The sequence below is a fragment of the Hemiscyllium ocellatum genome, chromosome 11, assembly GCF_020745735.1.
Source record: "Hemiscyllium ocellatum isolate sHemOce1 chromosome 11, sHemOce1.pat.X.cur, whole genome shotgun sequence".
Lineage (NCBI taxonomy): Eukaryota > Metazoa > Chordata > Chondrichthyes > Orectolobiformes > Hemiscylliidae > Hemiscyllium > Hemiscyllium ocellatum.
In genome coordinates, this window is record NC_083411.1 from 11,749,641 (window position 1) to 11,771,570 (window position 21,930).

General features: G+C 42.0%; 1 protein-coding gene across 2 annotated transcripts in view; it reads left to right on the top strand.

Moving 5' to 3' along the window:
- The window catches only part of zgc:66433 (uncharacterized protein LOC321250 homolog), a 198,590-nt gene that overhangs the window by 35,831 nt on the left and 140,829 nt on the right, over positions 1–21,930 (top strand). Inside the window, exon 1 of one of the 2 annotated variants that reach the window (XM_060832405.1) lies at positions 2,243–2,468. The exons of the other annotated variant lie outside the window; for it this stretch is intronic. Coding sequence (XP_060688388.1) covers positions 2,431–2,468 — 38 coding nt within the window. The 5' untranslated portion in view covers positions 2,243–2,430. Of the gene's footprint in view, positions 1–2,242; positions 2,469–21,930 lie in introns of those variants that run through there. 2 annotated transcript variants of the gene reach the window in all.

Genomic DNA, 21,930 nt, shown 5'->3' on the forward strand with positions numbered 1-21,930 from the left:
TATCTAGGCCTCTCAGTATTATGTAAGTTTGAAAGCGATTCCCCCTCATCCTTCTAAACTTCACCGATTAGAGACCCAGAGTTCTCAACCTTATATGACAAGCCTTTCAACCCCGTGATCATTCTTGCAAACCTCCTCTGAACTCCCTCCATTGTACAGATGGAAGACATTACCGAGATAGGGAGACATGAAGACATGAAGCATGATTGAAAGTGAGACTTGTATAATCAAAACATCTTCAGACATGAAGTCAGTGTGGAATATCAAGGTCATGGGCAAATTGGACTTGGTACAAGAAAGGATGCAAGTTGCTTTAAGAACCCAGTTAATTTAAAATGCCTTGCAATCAAGGGAACCCTCTGAACCCTCTGACTATATGGCTGTCTCTTAATGCTACCCTTACAAGCCACCCAAAACATCACCAATCCAGTCTTATTGAGAAGAGAAGCCTGAAGAATCACAAAGATAAAATTATCCTCAAAGGTTCCATGATTCAGGGAAATAACTGACACAACAGTTTTCAAGCGTAATATACCTTTTTGTATTTTTCATTTAATATGAAAACAACAGAGCAATGTGCTTCAATTGGAAATACAAAATATAATGAACGTAGCATAAAAATATTATAAAAGGCTGTAAATACTCAGCAGCTTAGAAACTAAGCTAAAGTTTCGGGTCAATGACCTTTTGTCAGTTCTGAAGATGTCATCAAAGTGAAACCTTATCACTGTGTCTTATAGAATCGTACAGTACAGAAGAGTCTGTAAGGCCCATTGAGTGGGTACAGCAAAAACTATACTAAAGCTACAATAGTCCCACTTTCCAGCTCCAGGCTTTGAATGGTATGTCAATTTTTAAAACTCATTCATGGGACGAGGGTGTCACTGGCTAGGTCAGCATTATTGCCCATCCCTAGTTGCCTAGAGGGCATTTAAGAGTTCTTCAGTAGAGGAAGGACTGGTGTTCGGGGGAGGGGGGAAAGGGGAGAGATAGGTCACTGATGTATTTACATGAGTCCAGTTTGATTATAAGAGTTAAGAGTTATGCTGTGGGTTGGAAGTGACATGTAGGTCAGACCAGGTCAGGATGGCTCAGCGAGCCAGGCAGCATCAGGAGATAGAGAAGTCAACGTTTCAGGGATTAACACTTCTTCAGGACTTTGGATCCTAGCATCTGCAGTTTTTTTGTCTCTCCAGGTAAGGATGGCAACCTCCTTCCCTCAAGGAGAGTAGTGATCCAGATGAAGTTTTCCCAACAATTGACAATGGTCTCATGGTCATCATCAGACTCTTATTTCTAGACTTTCTTTTAATATTGAATTCAAATTCCACCATCTGCCACGCCAGGATTCAAAGTCAGGTCCCCAGAACATGATGGGTAGCACAGTGGTTAGCTCTGCTGCCTCACAGCACCAGAGTCCCAGGTTCGATTCCAGCCTCAGGCAACTGTCTGTGTGGAGTTTGTGCATTCTCCCCGTGTCTGCGTGGGTTTGCTCTGGTTTCCTCCCACAGTCCAAAGATGTGCAGGTTAGGTGGATTGGCCATGCTAAATTGCCCGTAGTGTTAGGTGAATGGGGTAAACGTAGAGGAATGGGTCTGGGTGGGTTGCTCTCTGGAGGGTCGGTGTGGACTTGTTGGGCTGAAGGGCCTGTTTCCCTGGATTACCAGGTGACAGTGAGGTCTGCAGATGCTGGAGATCAGAGTTGAGAGTGTGTTGCTGGAAATTCTGGATTACCAGTCCAGTGATAAGACCACTCGGCCATCCCGTCTCTGTTTCAAGTGACATTTCAAGTCTCTGTTCAGAGATGCTGCCAGACCTGCTAAGTATTTTCCAATGCTTTCTGTTTTTATCTCGGATTTCCATCATGCTCAGTGTTTTGCTTTGATAATTGAAGTCACATTTTGAAGGCATGTGTGTTTGTTTTAAAATAAAACAAAAACTGGTTGCACTGAGTGGGTGGGAATTCTAGTGAAGTCTGTGGGCACTCACCGCGTGCAGTTCCACATCTATTCAAATCTGGCGAAGACACTCGGCAATTTTATTTTAAGAGAAAAGGGGGGAAATACATTGACTGGATAGATAAGGGCAGTGTCTGGCAGTAAACATGTGTGGTCTGTTAGATATGACAGGAGAGGGAAGAGGAGGAAGGACTAGTGTCCGGGGGAGGGAGGGGGGAAAGGGGAGAGGTAGGTCACTGATGTATTTACATGAGTCCAGTTTGATTATACCCTGCAGTGCTGATGCTTTGCTCAGTCACTCCACCACCAGCGTTGTTTGAGTTTAGAAAGAGGGGAGTGCATTGAGCTGCGAGAACGTGTGCTCCAGCTCGGGAGTGTGGTCACCCCAGCCCGTCTGAAAGGCCACTGAGCAGCCCTTTGTGTTTGACTCTGGTGAAGATGGTCTGAAGGCATGAGCTGTTCCTGACAGCTGATGGCGGGGGTTTATTGCTGTCTCCGAGGCACGGCAGGGTAAGGCGAAGTTGTTTTTCTCTTATACATCTCCTGCAGCCTGCTTTTTCTCTTGAACTCTCTCACCGTAACCAAAAAAAGAAAATCAGTAAAGTGGAAGAGGATGTGAAAACTCATTCTTCAGGCAGCAGCGAGAGATTTGCTGTTGAAACGTCGAGTGGGTAGTTTGGGAGGATCTTGTTTACACTGGGGGAATATGAAAGTAAAATTTGCCTTGGGACCAGGCGTGATTAATTGCAACGAGGGAAAGCAACAACAAAAAAAGTAGCAAACCACATTCAGTCTGTAGCTTTCCCGCTGCAATTTATATCCAGTCGCTCCAAAAGTCTTTAAACAGTCCCCGTTGTCGACATAGATCTCTCAGGGAAGTTTGGGCACCCATTATGCGTTCCTGAACACAATATTTGAAAGTGCTGCGTTACATTTTTGCTGACTAAAACGATAGATCGGCGAGCTGTCTTGCAGGACAGCTACAGTGTGCTTAAAACGTCTCTCCCACAAGCAAGATATCTGTGTTCTTTTTGCTCGGGATCTGGTTAATGAAGGCAGGGTAATGTTAACACCGTTAGATATGCAACACTGATTCCAAGCTGCAAGTCATTTCGGAAGTGTTTTAAAGATGGGCAACTGGATATGATTGAAATCTGTGACTTGGAATCATCAGTCTACAAGAATAATTAAACAGGAATCCCACCTCAAGAAACGGCTGTTGTTAAATTCTACAGATGGTTGTCAGAGGAAAGGACAAAACTGTGGGAGAGTTTGACCAGCATTGGCGCCAGTTAACAATTTTATGGTGTTAAATGAATGAAGGTTTCAGAGACTGAGCACTGTGTTGTGAGAGAGAAGGGAGGGCAATTTCAAAAGATCAAATTAAACTCCCATCACCTATCCATTATTCTTCAATTCTTTGTATTACTCTGATGCAGAAATTCATGTCAAATTGTCATTTCCCCAAAACAAGAACAAATTATTTGGGAATTAAAAAAAAACCATACTGCATTGATATAGCACCTTTCCGGGTCAGCTTCTACAGCAGGTGAGGCACTCCTGAAGTAAAGCAGGAAACGCAGAGGCTGGAGATCTGAATCAAAATGGGAAATTACTGGTCAGGTCTTGCAGCGTGAGTGGAGAAAAGCAGGGTGAACATTTTGAGGCCAGATTGACTGCACTTCTTCAGAAATTCTGGTGTCGTCCCTGTTGTAATGTGGGGAACAGGACAGCACAGCAGGCTCCCACAGACAGCAAGGCAGTAACAAAAGCAGTATCATCAATCTCATCACCTCATGGATCAAGAGACAAGCTGTTAAACCTCCCGCCAGACTCTGCGAGCCTGATGTCACAAGCTTTCATTTGGGCGTCGAGACAGACTTGGTGACATTCTTAGGATGAGGGTAGGGTGTGTATTAAGTGATATAAATAGTGTAGTGAATTCTTTCTCTCTTGAAGAGTGATGTTGAGAATCCCTTTGTAGTTGCCTCCATTAGAGGTTTATCATCTGAGGTGTAAATCAAAGCAAGCAACTGAAATGACCCTGGTGTAGAAGGGAAAGCCCCCCTCTGGGTGGCCAGTTGAGGCAGCAGACACTGCATTCCTACCCCAAGTTCCCCTGCCTGGTCATTTCTGGGAATGGAGCCTCTAAATGCCCTGGCAAGCCAACTTGACCCCTGCCTACCATAAAGACAACCTCCAATGCACTAGAAGCAGCCTTATATGGCAGGGGCTCTGTAAAACACTAGTGCAAATGACAGTGGCATAATGGAACAGGTTCAGTTGAGGCATTCAAGAGGGCGTTGGATAATTATTTAGAATAATTGAAACCCTACAGTTTGGAAGCTGGCCATTCGGCCCATACCCAACAAGCATCCCACTCAGACCCAAACCCATAAATCACCGCACATTTCCTACGGCTAATCCACCTAGACTCCACATCATGGGCAATTTGGCATAGACAATCCACCTAGTCTGCACATCCTCGGACGGTGGGAGGAAACCAGAGCATCTGGAGGAGATTCATGCGCACACAGGGAGTCCATAGAGACAGTCACCCGAAGCTGGAATCAAACCCAGGATCCTGGGGCTGTGAGGCAGTAGCGCTAACCACTGAGCCACAATGCCACCTAATTATTTGGTCAGATGTGGTTTGCAAGGATATGGGGGAAAGGCACCAGGCAATAGAACAATTGCAGGCATGATGGGCTGAATGGCCTCCACTTACACTGTGGCACTTTTGTGATTCTGAGATCTCAATCACCCCTGGTGGCATCCATTAGTTTCGCGAGACCATGGATCTGCTCCTGGGAAGTATTGCTTCAAGCAGAAATATTCTTGGCGATCTGTCAAATATTAAAGGAAGAAGAACTAATGACCTAATTTTCCCTCCAGGAAAAATAAAGCTTCATAGTACAATGTAAATCTGAGCAGTCCATAACAAATTGAAATATTGTGCAAAGAAATGTTAATAAATCCCTGGGTTCAGTCATCCAGTGGATATTAGATTTAACCACAAAAGCAAAAGTCAACAGAGCTACCAACCATCTGTTTGTAAAATGCATTTGTTTTGACAAGTAGCTTTCCTTCCTTCGATTTGTTTTCATTTCACTAATATATGAGTGGGTTTAAATTTTGTAATTGGAAGACCAAAAGATTGTTTGTTAAGTCTCTCATCTGTTAGAATGATCATGTTAGTTTCACTTCTTCCATATGTAAATCACAAACCTTTTTCTAAAAGTTACGTTTTCAAGTGAACTTCAACAATTGGTCTCAGCCCAGTTAATGTATTGAAGGTGTTAGACTTAACAAACAATCAAGATATTTTTCAATGTATAATTTCAGTCACATCACATTGTAAACTTTTGCTATAAATTCTGTGTCTTACAATCGTGTACTTCACAACCACCTGATGAAGGAGCAGCGCTCCAAAAGGTCGTGCTTCCAATTAAACCTGTTGGACTACAACCTGGTGTTGTGTGATTTTTAACTTTGTACACCCCAGTCCAACACTGCCATCTCCAAATCATGGGTTTGGAAGTGGTGTCGAAGAAGCTTTGATGAATTCCTGCAGTGCAGGTTGTAGCAGCTGCTGCTGACCATGGTGAAGGGAATGGATGCTTGTGGAAGTGGCGCCAATCACGAATCCTGATGGGATCAAACTTCTTGTGTGTTGATGGAGTTGCAATCATCCAGGAAAGTGATTTAAAAAATGCTGAAAATCCCTTACTAATACCAGACAAGCAATGTGAAACTGAGGAACTGATAGAAATCAGTACTAGTAAAGAGTATTTCTTGACAAGTTAACTGGAGTGTAAGTTGATGAATCCACTAGACCAAATGAACTGCACCCCATGGTGTTATTGGAGTGGCTGCAGAGTAATGGGCATCCTAGTGTTGTCTTTAAAATTCTGGAAAGGCTTCTGGGACATCGTAAATATCATCGGCCATTTGAAAATGGAGGGAGAAGTAAAGTAGAGAATTGCACACCTGTTGGAACGTGGGAACAGGAGTAGACTGTTCAGCACATTGAGCTGATTTTGCAGATTTCCCTGAGGTTGCCTCCCATTCTTCATTGCTGTCAAAAATACCAACCCAAGTTTCCTTAATGTCTCTTCATAAAATAGTCCGACCATTGAAGAGATTAATCTGGTGAACCTTAATTTCATTTCTTCTGTACCAAGTATATCCTTCCCTAGTGAAGGAAACAAAAACTATACATGATACTGCAAATGAGGTGTCACCAAATCACTGTGCAACTGCAGAAAGATATCTTTTCTACTTCTCTACTTAACTCACCTTGAAATGAATGTTGCCATTTGTTTGCCTTTCTAATTGTTTGCTGCCAAGTGCATGTTAGATGTCGGTGACTCATGGGCTGGAACACCAAGATCCTGTTGGACACCCGCAGTTCCCAAGCTCTCACTACTTCAGAGAGATTCTGCCTTTCTATTTTTTCTACCAAGGTCAAAAATATCATGCTTATTTACATTGTATTCTGATTGCTATGTCCTCGCCCCTTCACTTTAATGTGTCCAAGTCCTCTTGAAGCTTCCTTGCACCTTCTTCCCAAATTATATTCCTACCGTGTATGGTGACATGAGCAAATTTGGCAATATAAAAATTGGTTCTCCCATCTATACTATTTACAGAGATTATGAACAGTTGTGGACCTACCACTGACCGCTGCATTACCCCATTAATAACAACCTGCCATACTGAGAATGATCAATTGACTGGACAGCTGGTTGGCAATACTGATACCAATAATGTGGGTTCACTTCCTGCATTTGCTGAGGTCCTAATGTGTGGGACCTCATCGAAACCCTTCAGAAAATCCAAATATGCTAGACCCACTGGTTCTTCTTTGTTTATGCTATAAGTAATATCTTTAGAAAACTACAATTTTATCAAACATAATTTCCCTTTCACAAATCCCTGTTGACTATGCCATTTTCTCAATGCCCAGTCATCACTTCCTTTCTAATATGTTCTAAAACTTTCCATATCATATACGCCAAACTAACAGGTTTGTAGTTTCCCATTCCCTTTTTAAATAATGGTGTCAAAACTTTCCAGTCAGACATTAACCGTCAATGCTTCCACTATCCCTATGACTGCTTCCTCAATCTAGAACTTTAACTACTGCTAAAGGAGACATGAAATTGAAGTTGTTCACCTTGCATTCATCAGGCTAGGATACAAGAAACAAATTTGAATAAAGGAAGACCATTTTATGTAGCATGCTGTCGATAGTGTTGTTTCTTTGTTTCTTTGTTTATGTTCTGTATTACCATAGAATTATTTATGTACCTGAGACAAAGGTAAATCAAAGACCAAATTAAGGATTTCAACAACTTGTGTTGCCTATTATTCTAGCCTGGAAGGATCCTGATGTACGGAGGTTAAGGTCACAGCATCTAGCAGAACCATTCCCATATGGTGATAAGGTAGCAGGACCAGTTCCAAGAGGTGACAGAATTCTCTACATTGTCTTTGATAATCGCAGGTGCCGCACACTTCTCAATCACGAGCAGGTTGAAGGAAAGCTACCAGACGCCCCAAGGTGAATCACACATAGCGAGCCTATCTCCCCTCCTCCTCCATGTTGTATGAGCAGCTTCTGTTTTCTTTTGCTTCTGCACCACCTCTCTTTCACACTGCAGCTCTTTCCTACATCAAGCAGTGGATCAAGCAGTGCTCTTGGAATCCTTGAGCACCACCTCCCTCACTCTCTGCAGACTTCATTAACTATAACCAACCGCTCAAAACACACAGTTTATTCAAAACTGAAACAAAGCCAGTCACAAATAGCTAAGCAGCAAGCTGTCAATGATGATGATGATCCACTATGGTCAGAGAAACAGATACATAGAGTATCTCTTGACCAGCAAGAGGTTGGAAAATGGAATATTCAAAGGGATCAAGATGTCCTCGTCAATAAGCCACTTAAGGGAGTGCCCAGCTTGTGAACGGATTCTGTTCTGGACTCTCTTTGCAAGTCAACTTGTATACAGTGCAGGACAATATAAAGGGGCCAATCGTAACTACAGGAAGTGTTCGTATTTTGGATCTTTAAAATTACACCTTAGTCTGAGATTGCATTCAAAAGTACAAGCATTTGTAAGTTGGACATTCCTTGATTCAGGGACCCCCAGAGATGTATAAAATGTTTAACTTGGAAGCATTTAACTATTGTGGCTTTATAGTTTTCATCTGATTGTCTTTAAGACTGTTTCAGAAAGATAGTCTGGAATTTCTTGAGATATGTTCTCTAAAATTATTTGAAAATATTTCCTTACCTGAAACCTGAATCATTGTGGTCAGTGAGTTGTTAGTGAACCAGTTGGAATGGTGTGACTGTCCAGCAACTACCTGGTTATAGTCATGGTGGTAGTGAACTGTAGTCCAGTAGCTCATTCAACAGCAATACCCTCTGTCAGGGCAACCTCCCAACCTAATGACTGAAAATCTGCTCCAGTATTATTGTTAGTATGCCTGACAGCAAACTCCTGAAATATTTGCTGTGCCCAGAATGTGAGTGTGACAGAAAGCTCTCAGGGAGCTGGGAATCACCTCAGGGATGTACTCAAAATGAACTTGAAGAGGTTGAACCTTCTCACCAACTTAGGGGAGTCCATTGGTTGTGATCGTCCAAACTTTCATTCGAAACGGCACCAAATGCATCATGAGACTCCATCCGGAATGTGCACATGCAAGGGCAAGATATGGCGGAGGGTGTAAAAACTTCCAAACAACTCATCAAAGCTGAAAATGTGTTGCTGGAAAAGCGCAGTAGGTCAGACAGCATCCAAGAAGCAGGAGAATCGATGTTTCATCCTGATGAAGGGCTTTTGCCCGAAACGTCGATTCTTCTGCTCCTTGGATGCTGCCTGACCTGCTGCGCTTTTCCAGCAACACATTTTCAGCTCTGACCTCCAGCATCTGCAGACCTCACATTTTACTCAAACAACTCATCAATCCAAGCACCACTTGTTCTGCATGTGACAGAGTCTGCCAATCCTATATTGGACTTATTGGTTATCTATCAGTTAACTCATTGAACAGAAGTGGAAGTAAGTCATCTTCAATCCCTCAAGAAGAGGGATTGCTTAAGAATAAGTTAGCCCAAATTGACTCAATTTTAACTCCTAATTTCAGGGCTGGGAGTTGAATATTTAACTGTGCACACAATGTTGTTGTTGAAATCCATTTGGGTGGAAATAATTTCCACCTTTGAAATACCAGCAAGGAAAGGGGGCATTTGAGTTTGAATTTGCTCGTACAAAACGGAACACAAATATTTTTAATTAGGTGAAACAATTTATTAAATGGTTTTTCGAGAATGTGTCCCTGAGAAAATTGTTTGGCAAATGAACTGTATGTTTGCTAAAGGAAAACACTAATAACATGAAAATTATGTGGCATCTCTTTAAATATCACACGTTGTTTCATATTCCTCCCTCAACAAAAAGATTGCATATCTCTATGCGACAGAGGAATTTGTGCCATGTTAGATGAATTGAATAATGTTAATATACAGGTACAGAAAGTGGATTGGAAGGCCAATGGAATATAAAAGTAGGAATGTTTCCCTGTAGTTGTACAGAGCATTGATGAGGCCACATCTGTGGCTCTGTCCACAATCTTTATGTGTCGACCCAGCACTGGAAGTGAGACTAGATCAGTTTAGGATATCTTGTTGGCATGGACAAGTTGGACTGAAGGGCCTTTTTCTGTGTTGTATAACTCTATAACTCTGTGACCCACAATGCCGTTAGGTAGGGAGTTCCAGGATTTGGACCCAGTGACACTGAAGGAATAGCAATGCTTTTCCAAGTCAGGATAGTGAGTGGCTTGGATTGAGTTATGCTGGTACTCATTTAGAAAATGATAGAAAAGCATTAGAATCATTTCTGAGAAGGCATCCTGAATTGATACCTTAAATCGGGATTGTTTTATGAGGAAAATTATGATGGAGTGGGCCTGTAATTATTTCTTATTCTTATAAATTTAAATATGAATAAAGCAAATAAGATTCTGAGAGTGTTTGAGAGGATGGTTGCTGAAAATATATTTCCTTTTGTGGGAGATTCACAGTGATACAGCACAGAAACATGCTCTTCGGCCCAACTCCTCCTCGCTGACTAGGTTTCCTAAAATAAACTAAGGTCCCATTTGCCTGCATTTGGTCCATATCCGTCTAATCATTTCCTGTCTATGTACCTGTCTAAATATCTTTTAAGTGTTGCAATTTTACTCACCTCCGAGACTTCCTCTGGCAGTTTGTTCCATACAATCACCACCTTCTGTGTGAAAAAGTTGCCAATCAGATCCCTTTTAAATCTTCCTCCTCTCACCTGATACCCATGTCCTGGAGTTTTGGACTCCCCGGCCTTGGGGCAAAAGATCTTGCCATTCACCTCTATGCCCCTCATGATTTTATAAACTTCTATAAGGTCACCCCTCATCCTCCTATGCTCCAGGAAAAAAGTCCAAGTCTATCCAGCCTCTCCTTTATAACTCTAACTTTCCAATCTTGATAATATCCTTGTAAATGTTGTTTGCACCCTTTCCAGTTTAATAACTTCCTTCCTGCAGCATGGTGACCAGAATTGTATGTAGTACTCCAAATGTGGCCTTACCAGTGTCTTACCAATATTCCTGATGAAGGACTTTTGTCCAAACTGTCGACTCTCCTGCTTCTTGGATGCTGCCTGACCTGCTGTGCTTTTCCAGCACCACACTCTCAACTCTAATCTCCAGCATCTGCCGTCCTCACTTTCACCAATGTCTTGCACGGCTGTAACGTGATGTCCCAACCCCTGGACTCAGTGCTCTGACCAATGAAGGCAACCTTGCCAAACGCCTTCTTCACCACCTTATCTACGTCTGATGCCACTTTCAAGCAACTATGTACCTGCACCCCTTGGACTCTTCATTCAACAACACTCCAAACAGTCCTGCCGTTAACTATGCAAGTCCTGCCCTGGTTTATCTGACCAAAATGCAACAATTTACATTTATCTAAATTAACTTCCATCTGCCATTCCTTGGTTCACTGGCTCAGTGGATCAAAATCCCATTGTGCTCTTGGATAATCTTCTAATGTACCACCAATTTTGGTGTCATCTGCAAACTTACAAATGGTGCCTCCTACATTCTCATCCAAATTGTTTATGTCAGTGATGACCAACAGCGGACCTAGCACCAATCCTTGCTGCACCCCGCTGGTCACTGGCCTCCCGTCAAGCCAGTTTTGTATTTAATTGGCTAGCTCTCCTTGGATCCCATGCTATCCAACTTACAAACTTTACAAGATAACACATGGCTTAGAAAGGGTGGAACGCTGAGAAATTGTTTCCAAAAGGCAGGGATAATAGGATCCTTGGGCCCAGCCCTAGAATCAGAGGGGGTCAATTTAGAATGGAAATGAAGAGACATTTCTTCAGCCAGAGAGTGGTGGGCCTGTGGAATTCATTGCCACGGAGCGCAGTGGAGGCCTGAACGTTAAATGTCTTCAAGGCAGAGATTGATAAATTCTTAACCTCACAAGGAATTAAGGGATATGGGGAGTATACAGGTAAGTAGCGTTGAAATGCCCATCAACCATGATTGAATGGCAGAGTGGGCCAAATGGTTTTACCTCCACTCCTATTTCTTATGTTCTTTCTAATGGTTTAAACCAGTCTACCAAGCACAGTTTAAAAATAATTGACTTTTAATTTAAGATTGTGAAGAAGAATTTTTTCATCTAACAGAAAATTTTCATCTTTGGAAGCCCTTTCGCCAGAGAGTGTTTGAGGTGGAGTAATTGAATATTTTTAAGGCTGAGTAGATAGCATCTTGGCTAACAAGAGAATCAAAGCTTATCAGACAGAATGACCTTTGATGTTCTTATTGAAGTACAGGAGTGAAGCAGTTTTGAGGGTCTGAATGGCCATATCCTGCTCCTATTTCACACGTTTGTGTGTGTGTGTGTGTGTTCATACATTGGGGCCATGTACATGGACAGCTCAGATTGGGCAGAACTAAAAGAATTTATGGTGAAGATTGAAACTTTCTGGTATTATCTGAATGATGCCAGGAACTGAAAGCTCCAGTTTTTATTCCAAAATTGTTTATTTTGATCATGTTCAACCAAATACAGTGATGTTCCTTTTCAAATTTTGCATTCTTGCCGATTTCCCCACCTGAAGTTAGCAAAGAATACTCTTTTTTTCCTTTCTTTTCCTGAAGGGTGGGTGGGTTTTGTGGATATTTAGCAGGCTCAACATTTACACTTCAATATGACTGACTTGTATGCTTCTCTGATGAGCACCTCAAGATGCAAAACCACAATAAGATGTCTCGTTTTTCAGAAATGCCATTATCTTCCAAATCAGCAAAAACTAATTCAAGTATTGCCAGCAAACAGAAATGACATAGTAACATCTTCCCACTGTTATGAACATACTTTATATTTAATATTGTTTGGAGGACTTTCATTTTGAAGTATTGTGGAATGTGAAATTATTTCAAGTTTCATAGAAATGCTTGAAGGTTTTGCTGTAAAACAGGTCATTGAAAGTTCACTGTGGACATAGAACATAGATAGAGCAATACAGCGCAGAACCTTGATATTGCGCCAACCTGTAAACTAATCTTAGCCCACCAGCCTACACTATCCCATCATCATCCAAATGTTTATCCAAGGACTGTTTAAATGACCCTATTGTGGCTGAGTTAACTACAGTGGGAAATTATTTTTGACAAGGCTTCCTCATAATCATATGAGTACCTGCTTTCCTTGCTGTCAACCCCGGTTGATCTGGAGACCTTCTTGCTATCTTGATCGTTTGAATGAAAGGCTGTTGAGAACTTCATTTTGAGATTGTATAAGGACACTGGTGAGGCCACCTTTGGAGCACTGCATACAGTTCTGTTCGCACTGCTAGAGGAAGGATGGTATAAAATTGGAAAAGGTTCAGAAAAGATTTATCAAGATGCTCCTGGGATTGGAGGGTTTGAATTATAAGGTGACTGGAGTGTGGAAGTTTGAAGGATGATCTTATAGAGATTTATAAAATCATGAAATGCATGGATAAGGTGAATAGCAAAAGTCTTTACCATGGCATGGAAGAGTCCAAAACTAGAAGGCACAGTTTTCAGGTGAAAGGAGAAAGATTAAAAAGGAACCTGGGTGGTTTTCACACAAAAATATGAGAAAGTGGCAGCTGAAGGTAAATATAGATTTAAAATATATTTGGGCAGCTACATGAATAGGGAAGGTTAAGAGGGATATGGGCCAAATGCAGGCAAGTGGGGCTAGTTGTAGTTTGGGAAACTTGGCATACATGAGCTGACCAAGATGTGTGTTTCCATGCTATGACTCTATGACTCTTAAGGTGAACTGGAGGAAAGCCTGCTAAGAACGAGCTACCTTGCTGATGTCTCTAATTTTTGAAATGTCAACCATTGCTGTCAAGTTCAGGATAAAACCTATTTGTTCTGTTTAAAGTGTATTTGAAAGAACATGACAAGATAGTATTTACTGATCAAGCTGTATCTGAAAGACATCAGAGACAGTCATGCATGATTAGTGACTTGATCTCAGACACAAGAGAATTGTAACAACAGACTTCAAAACATCCTACGCTCTATCCTTTTTACCTTCAAGAATGATCCATTAACCAAGGTATTTTCTTTTTCAGAACATCCATCTTTGCAAAGAAGGTTGTTTTTCCTCTTTCTTTTCCTGAAGGTTGGGTGTGTTTTGGGGATAATTAAAGTGAAAAGCATTTATACTCAAGAGTATTGAATTACATGTTAATCAATTTTTGCATTTTTGTTGAATAAGTTTTGTTTTGCTGACAAACCAATAGTTGTGCCTATTAAGATACCTGATGGTTGGATCTTGTTGTTCAAAACCTGATGCAGATAAGTTATTTCATTAGTCATTTTGGTAACTGTATTTTTATTTTGTGTTCTGACCCATTGAGGAGTTGGACTTGAACATTAAATTGCTTACAGTGTGGAAACAGGCCCTTCAGCCCAACAAGTCCACACCGACCCGCCGAAACGCAACCCACTCAGACCCATTCCCCTACATTTACCCCTACCTCTAACACTACGGGCAATTTAGCATGGCCAATTCACCTAACCTGCACATTTTGTTTGGACTGTGGGAGGAAACCGGAGCATCCAGAGGAAACCCACGCAGACACGGGGAGAATGTGCAAACTCCACACAGTCAGTCGCCTGAGGCAGTAATTGGTAAATTGGTACACTCCTTCTGCCGGTCAAAACACTACACATTAAACGAAAACAGAAATTGATGAAAGAACCCAGCAAGTCTGGCAGCATCTGTGGGGAGAAATCAGACTTAGTATTTTGGGTCGACTGATCTTTCGTAATTTAGAAAAAGTTGTTTATGCAGAAGATAGGGTGGGGAGAAGGGGTAGGGAGCAAACATTCAATGGCAATAGAACCCAAAGAGAGAGAAAAACAGTTAGACAAAGATGTGGATAACAATCAGCCTGGGAGAATGAATAGCTACTAATGGAGACTATTAGTGGCTAATAATGGGTTGTGTGTAATAGCAGACCATGTGATAACAATGTCTGGTGTGTGGAGGTGGGGGAAAGCTTGGGGAAGATGTCGAAGCCCTCAAATTGTTGAACTTGATATTGAGTCCAGAAAGTTGTAGAGTTCCCAAATGGAAAATCCATTCTGTTCTTCCAGCTTGCACTGAGCTTTAAGTTTCCTGATGCCGACCACTTCAACACCACCTGTCTGAAGACCATCTTAGTCAATGCCCATTGAAGACTGGCATTTGTCATTTTCCAGTATGGGTCCATCACATACAAGCAAGCAAATATACAATTCCAACCATGACTGTTTATTTAGAGAAAACAGACGTGAACACAAAAATGACTCTCAGATTCCTGTTGCCTGTCACTTCAACACACTACCATGTTCCCTGATCAACATCTCTGTCTCGAGGTTAAAAATCACACGACACCAGGCTATAGTCCAATAGGTTTAATTGGAAGCACTAGCTTTCGGAGCGCTGCTCGTTCATCAAGTGGCTGTGCTGATGCTTCGAATTAAACCTGTTGGACCATAACCTGGCGTTGTGTGATTTTTAACTTTGTACACCCCAGTCCAACACTGGCATCTCCGATCATCTCTGTCTCAGGTTTGCTGCAGTGCTCTGGCGAAGCTCAGTGCAAACTGGAAGAACAGCATCTCGTTTTCCGCTTGGGAACTTTACAGCCTTCAGGGCTCAATATCAAGTTCAACAATTTGAGGACTCGAGACACCTTCTCCCATGTCCTTATCCCAATCCCCAGACAGTAGACCTTGTTATCACATGTCTGCTACTGCACGCAACCCATTATTAGCCACTAATAGCCCCCATTAGCAGCTATTCATTCTCCCAGGCTGATTGTCATCTACTTCTTTGTCTGACCAACTGTTCCTCTCTCTCTTTGGGCTCTATCTCCACTTATCATTTACTCCTTACCCCTTCTCTCATCCAAGTTTCTGCATTAAAAAAATTCATAACTACTATCAGTTTTGAGGAAGGGTCACTGGACCCGAAATGCTAACTCTGATTTCTCTCCACAGATGCTACCTGACCTGCTGAGTATTTCCAGCAATTTCCGTTTCTGTTTTCTGTTTTCTAACATCTGCAGTTTTTAAATTTTTTTTTTACCAGGCATTAAACATTGAATTTGTGGCATTTTTGCTGTGTGAGATAATTTTTCTGAAGGAGTTATTCTTTGTGTTACATTGAGCTCCATCCAATCTGGTGATGCCACACACAGTCTGTGGGCAGAAACAGTGAGTTCTATATTTGCCTTTGTCGGGAGCAGATGTATTGTCTACAGCTCCCAAGAGTCCTGGTGATCATGACTGACTGTCGTAATCATAACTACTGCCGTGCAAAAAAATCATCTTGTTCACAAAGAACGGAGCCTTTTCTGAAAGTCTCTACTGTGGGTGTATCCTCTGTTACTGATCATCAAACAAGCTCTGGCCAAGTATAGACAAAGAAGGATTGTTGGCAGTGAACAACTCATACTCTAAACCATGTAATTGCAGGGTGGCTGATACCACAAGGCACCAATCCTGCAATCAGGGTAAGACCACAGTTTCCTAACCTAATGTTAGTATGAGTGCACTCAGTTCCATGCATATAATCGGAATTCTTAAAACTATATGAGACCACATGACAGAGCAGTAACAGCAGGCCATTCAGCCCATTGTGTTTCCTTTGCCATTCAGTTACATCATTAGCTGATTTAGGTTAAAAATCACACAACACCAGGTTATGGTCCAACAGGTTTATTTGGAAGCACTAGGTTTTGGAGCGCTGCTCCTTCATCAGCTGGTTGTGTTCTCCACAACCACCTGATGAAGGAGCAGCGCTCCAAAAGCTAGTGCTTCCAAATAAACCTGTTCAACTGTAACCTGGTGTTGTGTGATTTTTAACTTTGTCCACCCCAGTCCAACACTGGCACCTTCAATTCATAGCTGATCTGATAACCCTCAACACCACTCTCCTGCCTTTTCCTCGTAAATCTAGGTTCCATTACTGATTAAAAATCTATGTTAACCTTGAATATAGTTGGCGGCTCAGCCTTGACAGCTCTCTGCAGTAAAGAATTTCACAAATTCACTACCCTTCAAGAGAAGGAAGTCCTCCTCATCCCTGTCTTAAAAGGGCAATGCCTTTTTGGGCAAATTAGAGGATGGCAATAAATACTGGTTGAAAAAGTCTTGATTGTTCATCGGTTGTCTGGTTAGCTGATGTTTAGAGTGGTGTTGTCCAAGTAAATGACCCTCTTTCAAAAAATGATTATTTGGAGTTTAACCAGAGAAAAGTGTTTGTGAAGAAAATGTCTGAAGGAAACAAATTAGATTACTTACTTACAGTGTGGAAACAGGCCCTTCGGCCCAACAAGTCCACACTGACCCGCCAAAGCGCAACCCACCCATACCCCCACATATACCCCTTACCTAACACTACGGGCAATTTAGCATGGCCAATTCACCTGACCCGCACATCTTTGGACTGTGGGAGGAAACCGGAGCACCCGGAGGAATCCCACGCAGACACGGGGAGAACGTGCAAACTCCACACAGTCAGTCGCCTGAGGCGGGGAATTGAACCCAGGTCCCTGGCGCTGTGAGGCAACAGTGCTAACCACTGTGCCACCGTGCCGCCCCAAATGTGCCTTTAATTCTCAATGGGAAGTTGGGAAAGAAGCTTAAGGGTTAACAAGTGATTGAGAGATAAAAACAATGACTGCAGATGCTGGAAACCAGATTCTGGATTAGTGGTGCTGGAAGAGCACAGCAGTTCAGGCAGGGCTTTTGCCCGAAACGTCGATTTCGCTGCTCCTTGGATGCTGCCTGAACTGCTGTGTTCTTCCAGCACCACTAATCCAGCACCACTAATCCAGCACCACTAATCCAGAAAGTGATTGAGACGTACAGTTATTGGGAAAAGTTATGCAAGGTTAAATATGGTAGTATGCACATTGCTGCCTTTGGCAAGATGGTCAATTGCTTCATTTTGAGATCCCTGTAGGTTAGTTGTTGATTGAAATTTTACCAAGAACAATTTTAAGAGTAGACTGCGGTCTGTTGCACTTTGTGATATACAATTAGGAACAGGTATGAGATACACAGGTCTTCAAGCCTGTTTTGCCTTACAATTGAGTCATGGAGATATTTTCAAATTGACCTGCTCAGAGGTGTCATTTCCGACACTGTACCTCCTGGCTTCGAGGTAGGGACATTACCATCATCCTCAAAGGCAATGCACTCCATCTAACTCACACTGTAGAAACAAATTTGTCATCACAGTGTCCCCTTGTCCAAAATCTTAAACCTCTGAGACCCAGCTTTTGTACCATCAACTAATGGGAACAGCAATTTTTTTTTGTCTATTTTAAATGAACCCTTCGTTATCTTGTAAGTATTTGAACAAACTTGTTCAGAAACGTTGTTATATATCTTTGTAGCAAGTGGAGTGTGAACTTGGACCTTCCTGATCCAGAGGTGGGGGCAGTACCACAAGAACGCCTCTTATTATTTTTTTACCTATCAGACGTCCCCTCAATCTCCTTTGCTACAATCTCCTTAGCCATAAAACCTCATGGTTCGATTCCATCATCCCTGGAGGCATTTTGTTAAATCTGCTCTGTAGTTTCTCAAGGATGTCCAAATCCTTTTCAACTTATCGTGATCAGAATTGGATGCGATATGATGCTTGTGGCCTAACTCGAACTTAATGAAGGTTCAGCATAGCTTACCTGACTCTGTATTCAATACCTTCATTTATAACACTTAAAGATCCACATGTTTTGCTGTTCTCTTAACATGAGGGGACTGTCAAATATCTACATGCAACCACCTCTCATCTGCATATAATACAGACTCAAACATTAACTCTGTTTTTCACTGTACAGATACTACCAGACCTGCTGAGTTTCTCCAGCACTTTCTGTCTTTGTTTCAAATCTCTAGCATCTCTTTTATCCCACCAAGGCCTGAGATGTAGACTCCAATCTCCGGTTTCAGTTCTGGCAAGCAAAATAACTGGATAGAATCATAGAATCCAGACAGTGTGGATGCAGGCCATTCGGCCCATCAAGTCCACACCAACCCTCCAAAGAGCATCCCACCCAGACACATTCCCCTACCCTATATCTGTAACCCTGCATTTCCCATGGCTAATCCATCTAGCCTGCACATCTTTGGGATTAGATGCAGCATAAACTGAAAGGAATGAAGACTAGCAGATGTATGGATACAATACAAGACTATGAACTGTGTACTGTAAAATCTTAGTTCGGGCACATTTGGAATTTTGTGCATAGTTCTGGTTACTATTTGACAAGAAGGACATAGATGCTGTAGGGAGATTATGGAGGAAATGTCCAACTGTGTTGCCAGGGCTTGGAAATTGCAGCAAAGATTGGGTAGGATGGGATTGTCTTCCTTGGAACAGAGGAGGCTGTGAGGTGATTTAATAGAGGTGTACAAAAATATGAGAAGCTTGGATGGAGTAGCCAGGTTTCCCTGAGTCGACATATCAGATATGGGCAGAGCACAGAATTAAAGCTGAGTGATGGAAAGACTAGAGGCAACATGAGGAAAGCTTTTTCACCCAGAGAGCAGTGGGTGTCTAGACTTCACTTGCCAGTTTGCTGGCTGTGGCAGGAGTCCTCAATTCATTTGAAAGGAGCTTGGCTCTGCACGCAGAGGAACTGGAACCTGCAAGGCCATGGTCTACATGCTGGGAGGAGACCTTAAAATTAATGGTGAACTTCCTTTCAGTATTGTTCATCTAGTACAGACTTGATTGGGTAATGGCCTCTTTCTCTGCCTTTTTTTAATGGCTCTAATAGGAAAGACTGGAATAAGGCATATTGTTTCTGCTGGTCAATAAGAAAACACTAAGGAAGAACTTGCATTCAGGTAGCACCTTTTGCAACCTAAGAAAGTCCTAGAGTGCTTTACAGTGACATTGAATTTTAGTCATTGTTGTGATATGGGTAATGGGGTTGTTGAGCTGCTCATAAGAATTTAAGGGTTTCTGAAAAAGGATTAGAGAGGCAACTTTATTTGTGCAGAGACTGCAAAATCTTTGTCACCAACAATTGTCAATTCCCTGCCCAGAAGTGTATCTAAATTGCATGTGTTGCATGCAATTGGCATAGGTTCTGAATCAAAAGAGTTGGATGAGGCTGGATGCAGTAAAACACAGTGGGTTTACAGAACGTTTTGAGCATGAGAAACAGTCCATGTAGGTTATAAGGAGCCATGTCTATTGTTGAGTAAAGGGTTGGCATGGAGACTCAGTGGTTAGCACTGCTACCTCACAGTGCCAGGGACCCGGGTTTGATTCCCGCCTCGGGTGACTGTCTGTGTGGGTTTCCTTCCACAGTCCAAAGATGAGCAGGTCAGGTGAATTGGCCATGCTAAATTGCCCATAGTGTTAGGTGCATTAGTCAGAGGGAAATGGATGGTGGATGGGTTACTCTTCAAAGGATCGGTGTGGACTTGTTGGGCTGAAGGGCCTGTTTTCATACTGTAGGGGAATCTAATCTATAAAAGGTGTTCACTTTATGAAAGGGAAATAAATTATTGGATAAAAGGGGAATTTATGAATTGAAAAATTTCTGCCGACTGTGATGGATGAACAAAGAAGGAAAATTGCGCATTTCAGTCCCCGAGTATGTCCCGATGTGTTTTGGGATCAATGGAGTGGAATTACTGTAGTGATATAGGGTAACAATCTCTCTGTGAGCACTCTATAATTTGGCAGCGCATTGTATTCTCTCTACAGTTTGGTGTTTTTATAGACATCATCACAGCACGTCATCTAATGTGGAATGAGTGCTGTCGGCTCTCATTCATGCTATGATGGAGTGATCCACCTTTATAGAACTGTGCCCCTTAACTCACAATTCACAGTATGTTACTGGTGATTGAAGACTGCTCGGTGTCTCTGTTTTTCCATTTGCCCTCAGGTTAGTGTTGCCAGAAATCATCACAAAGATGAGTTGACAAAGTTACAAAATGGCTGAGTGTCCACTGTTATGGGCCCTTGATCCTCAGCTTTAGAGAGAGCCAGAGTTGCTATTAATTCATTTTAAGTTGCAGTTAAAAAAAAATTTCCACAATGTGTAACATTTGAAACAACAAATGGATTTGAAATAATGACTTGTTGCAGCCTTGCTTCAATGTGGGAGAGATCTTACCCAGACAGATCCAGAGAATGCCAGCACAAACAAAGGGTTAATTAATGAAGTTTGTGGGGTCACTTTCTATGTTTCTGTTTCAGTCACTTTCTGCAGCTTTGAGGCGGGACCCAAGGTAATTTATCTTGTTTTTACACATTCATCATTAGTGAAAGGCCCTTTTCCTGCATCTTTGCACAACACAGTAATTGTTTCCATTACTTTATGTGTCTATGTAGATAATACCCATTTGGAATCTGAAACTGGAGTAATCATACATAATGTCAGTTTGTGAAGGTGCTTGCGGCTAGTTTTCACAGACCAGATATACTGCGTTAAAAAATCACACAACACCAGGTTATAGTCCAACAGGTTATATGGAAACACACTAGCTTTCGGAGCGACGCTCCTCCATCAGGTGATAGTGAAGGGCTCAATCCTAACACAGAATTTATAGCAAAAATGTGCAGTGTGATGTAACTGAAATTATACATTGAAAAATTGATTGTCTGTTAAGCCTTTCATCTGTTAGAATACTGTGATAGTTTCACTTCTTTCATGTGTAAATCACAAAACCTTTTTTTAAGAAGTTGCATTCTCGGGTTAGCTGTTAACAGTGGGTGATAGCTAGACAATATGTTGAAGGTGTTGGCCCCCTGTGTTCTCTGTCTATGCCATGATGTTTAGATTGATTCTAATCTAAAAGTGAGATAACGGAGTTTTACATGAATTCATGCAGTTTTTGAGCTCAGAGTTCTACGTGAATGCATGCAGTTTTTGAGCAAAGTACAATGTAACCCTGCAAGTACAAATTCACCCCACAACATATATGTGTGCATGTGGGTCTTTGTCTGTCTGTGTGTGTGTCTGTCTGGGTTGGGGGTTGTGAGTGTGAGAAAGTGTATGTGTGTGTATGTGGTGAGTGTAAAGTATCTTAAGTCTCTGAGGGGGTGCATGTGTGAGTGTGGGAGTGTGTTTGTCTGTAAGGGTGTGTGTGGGTGTCTGTGTGCACATCTGTGTGTATGTGTGTCCGTGTATATGTGTGTATAGGAGTTGATAAACTACAGTTAATAAAAGGAACTTTGATTATTGAGAGCGTAATTGTGCCTTAACATGTCCCAATGTGTTTTACAACTAATGCACTGCTATTGAAATGTAGATGGAATGGGTACTGCAGATGCTGGAGATCAGAGTCAAGATTAGGGTGGTGTTGGAAAAACACACGATGAAGA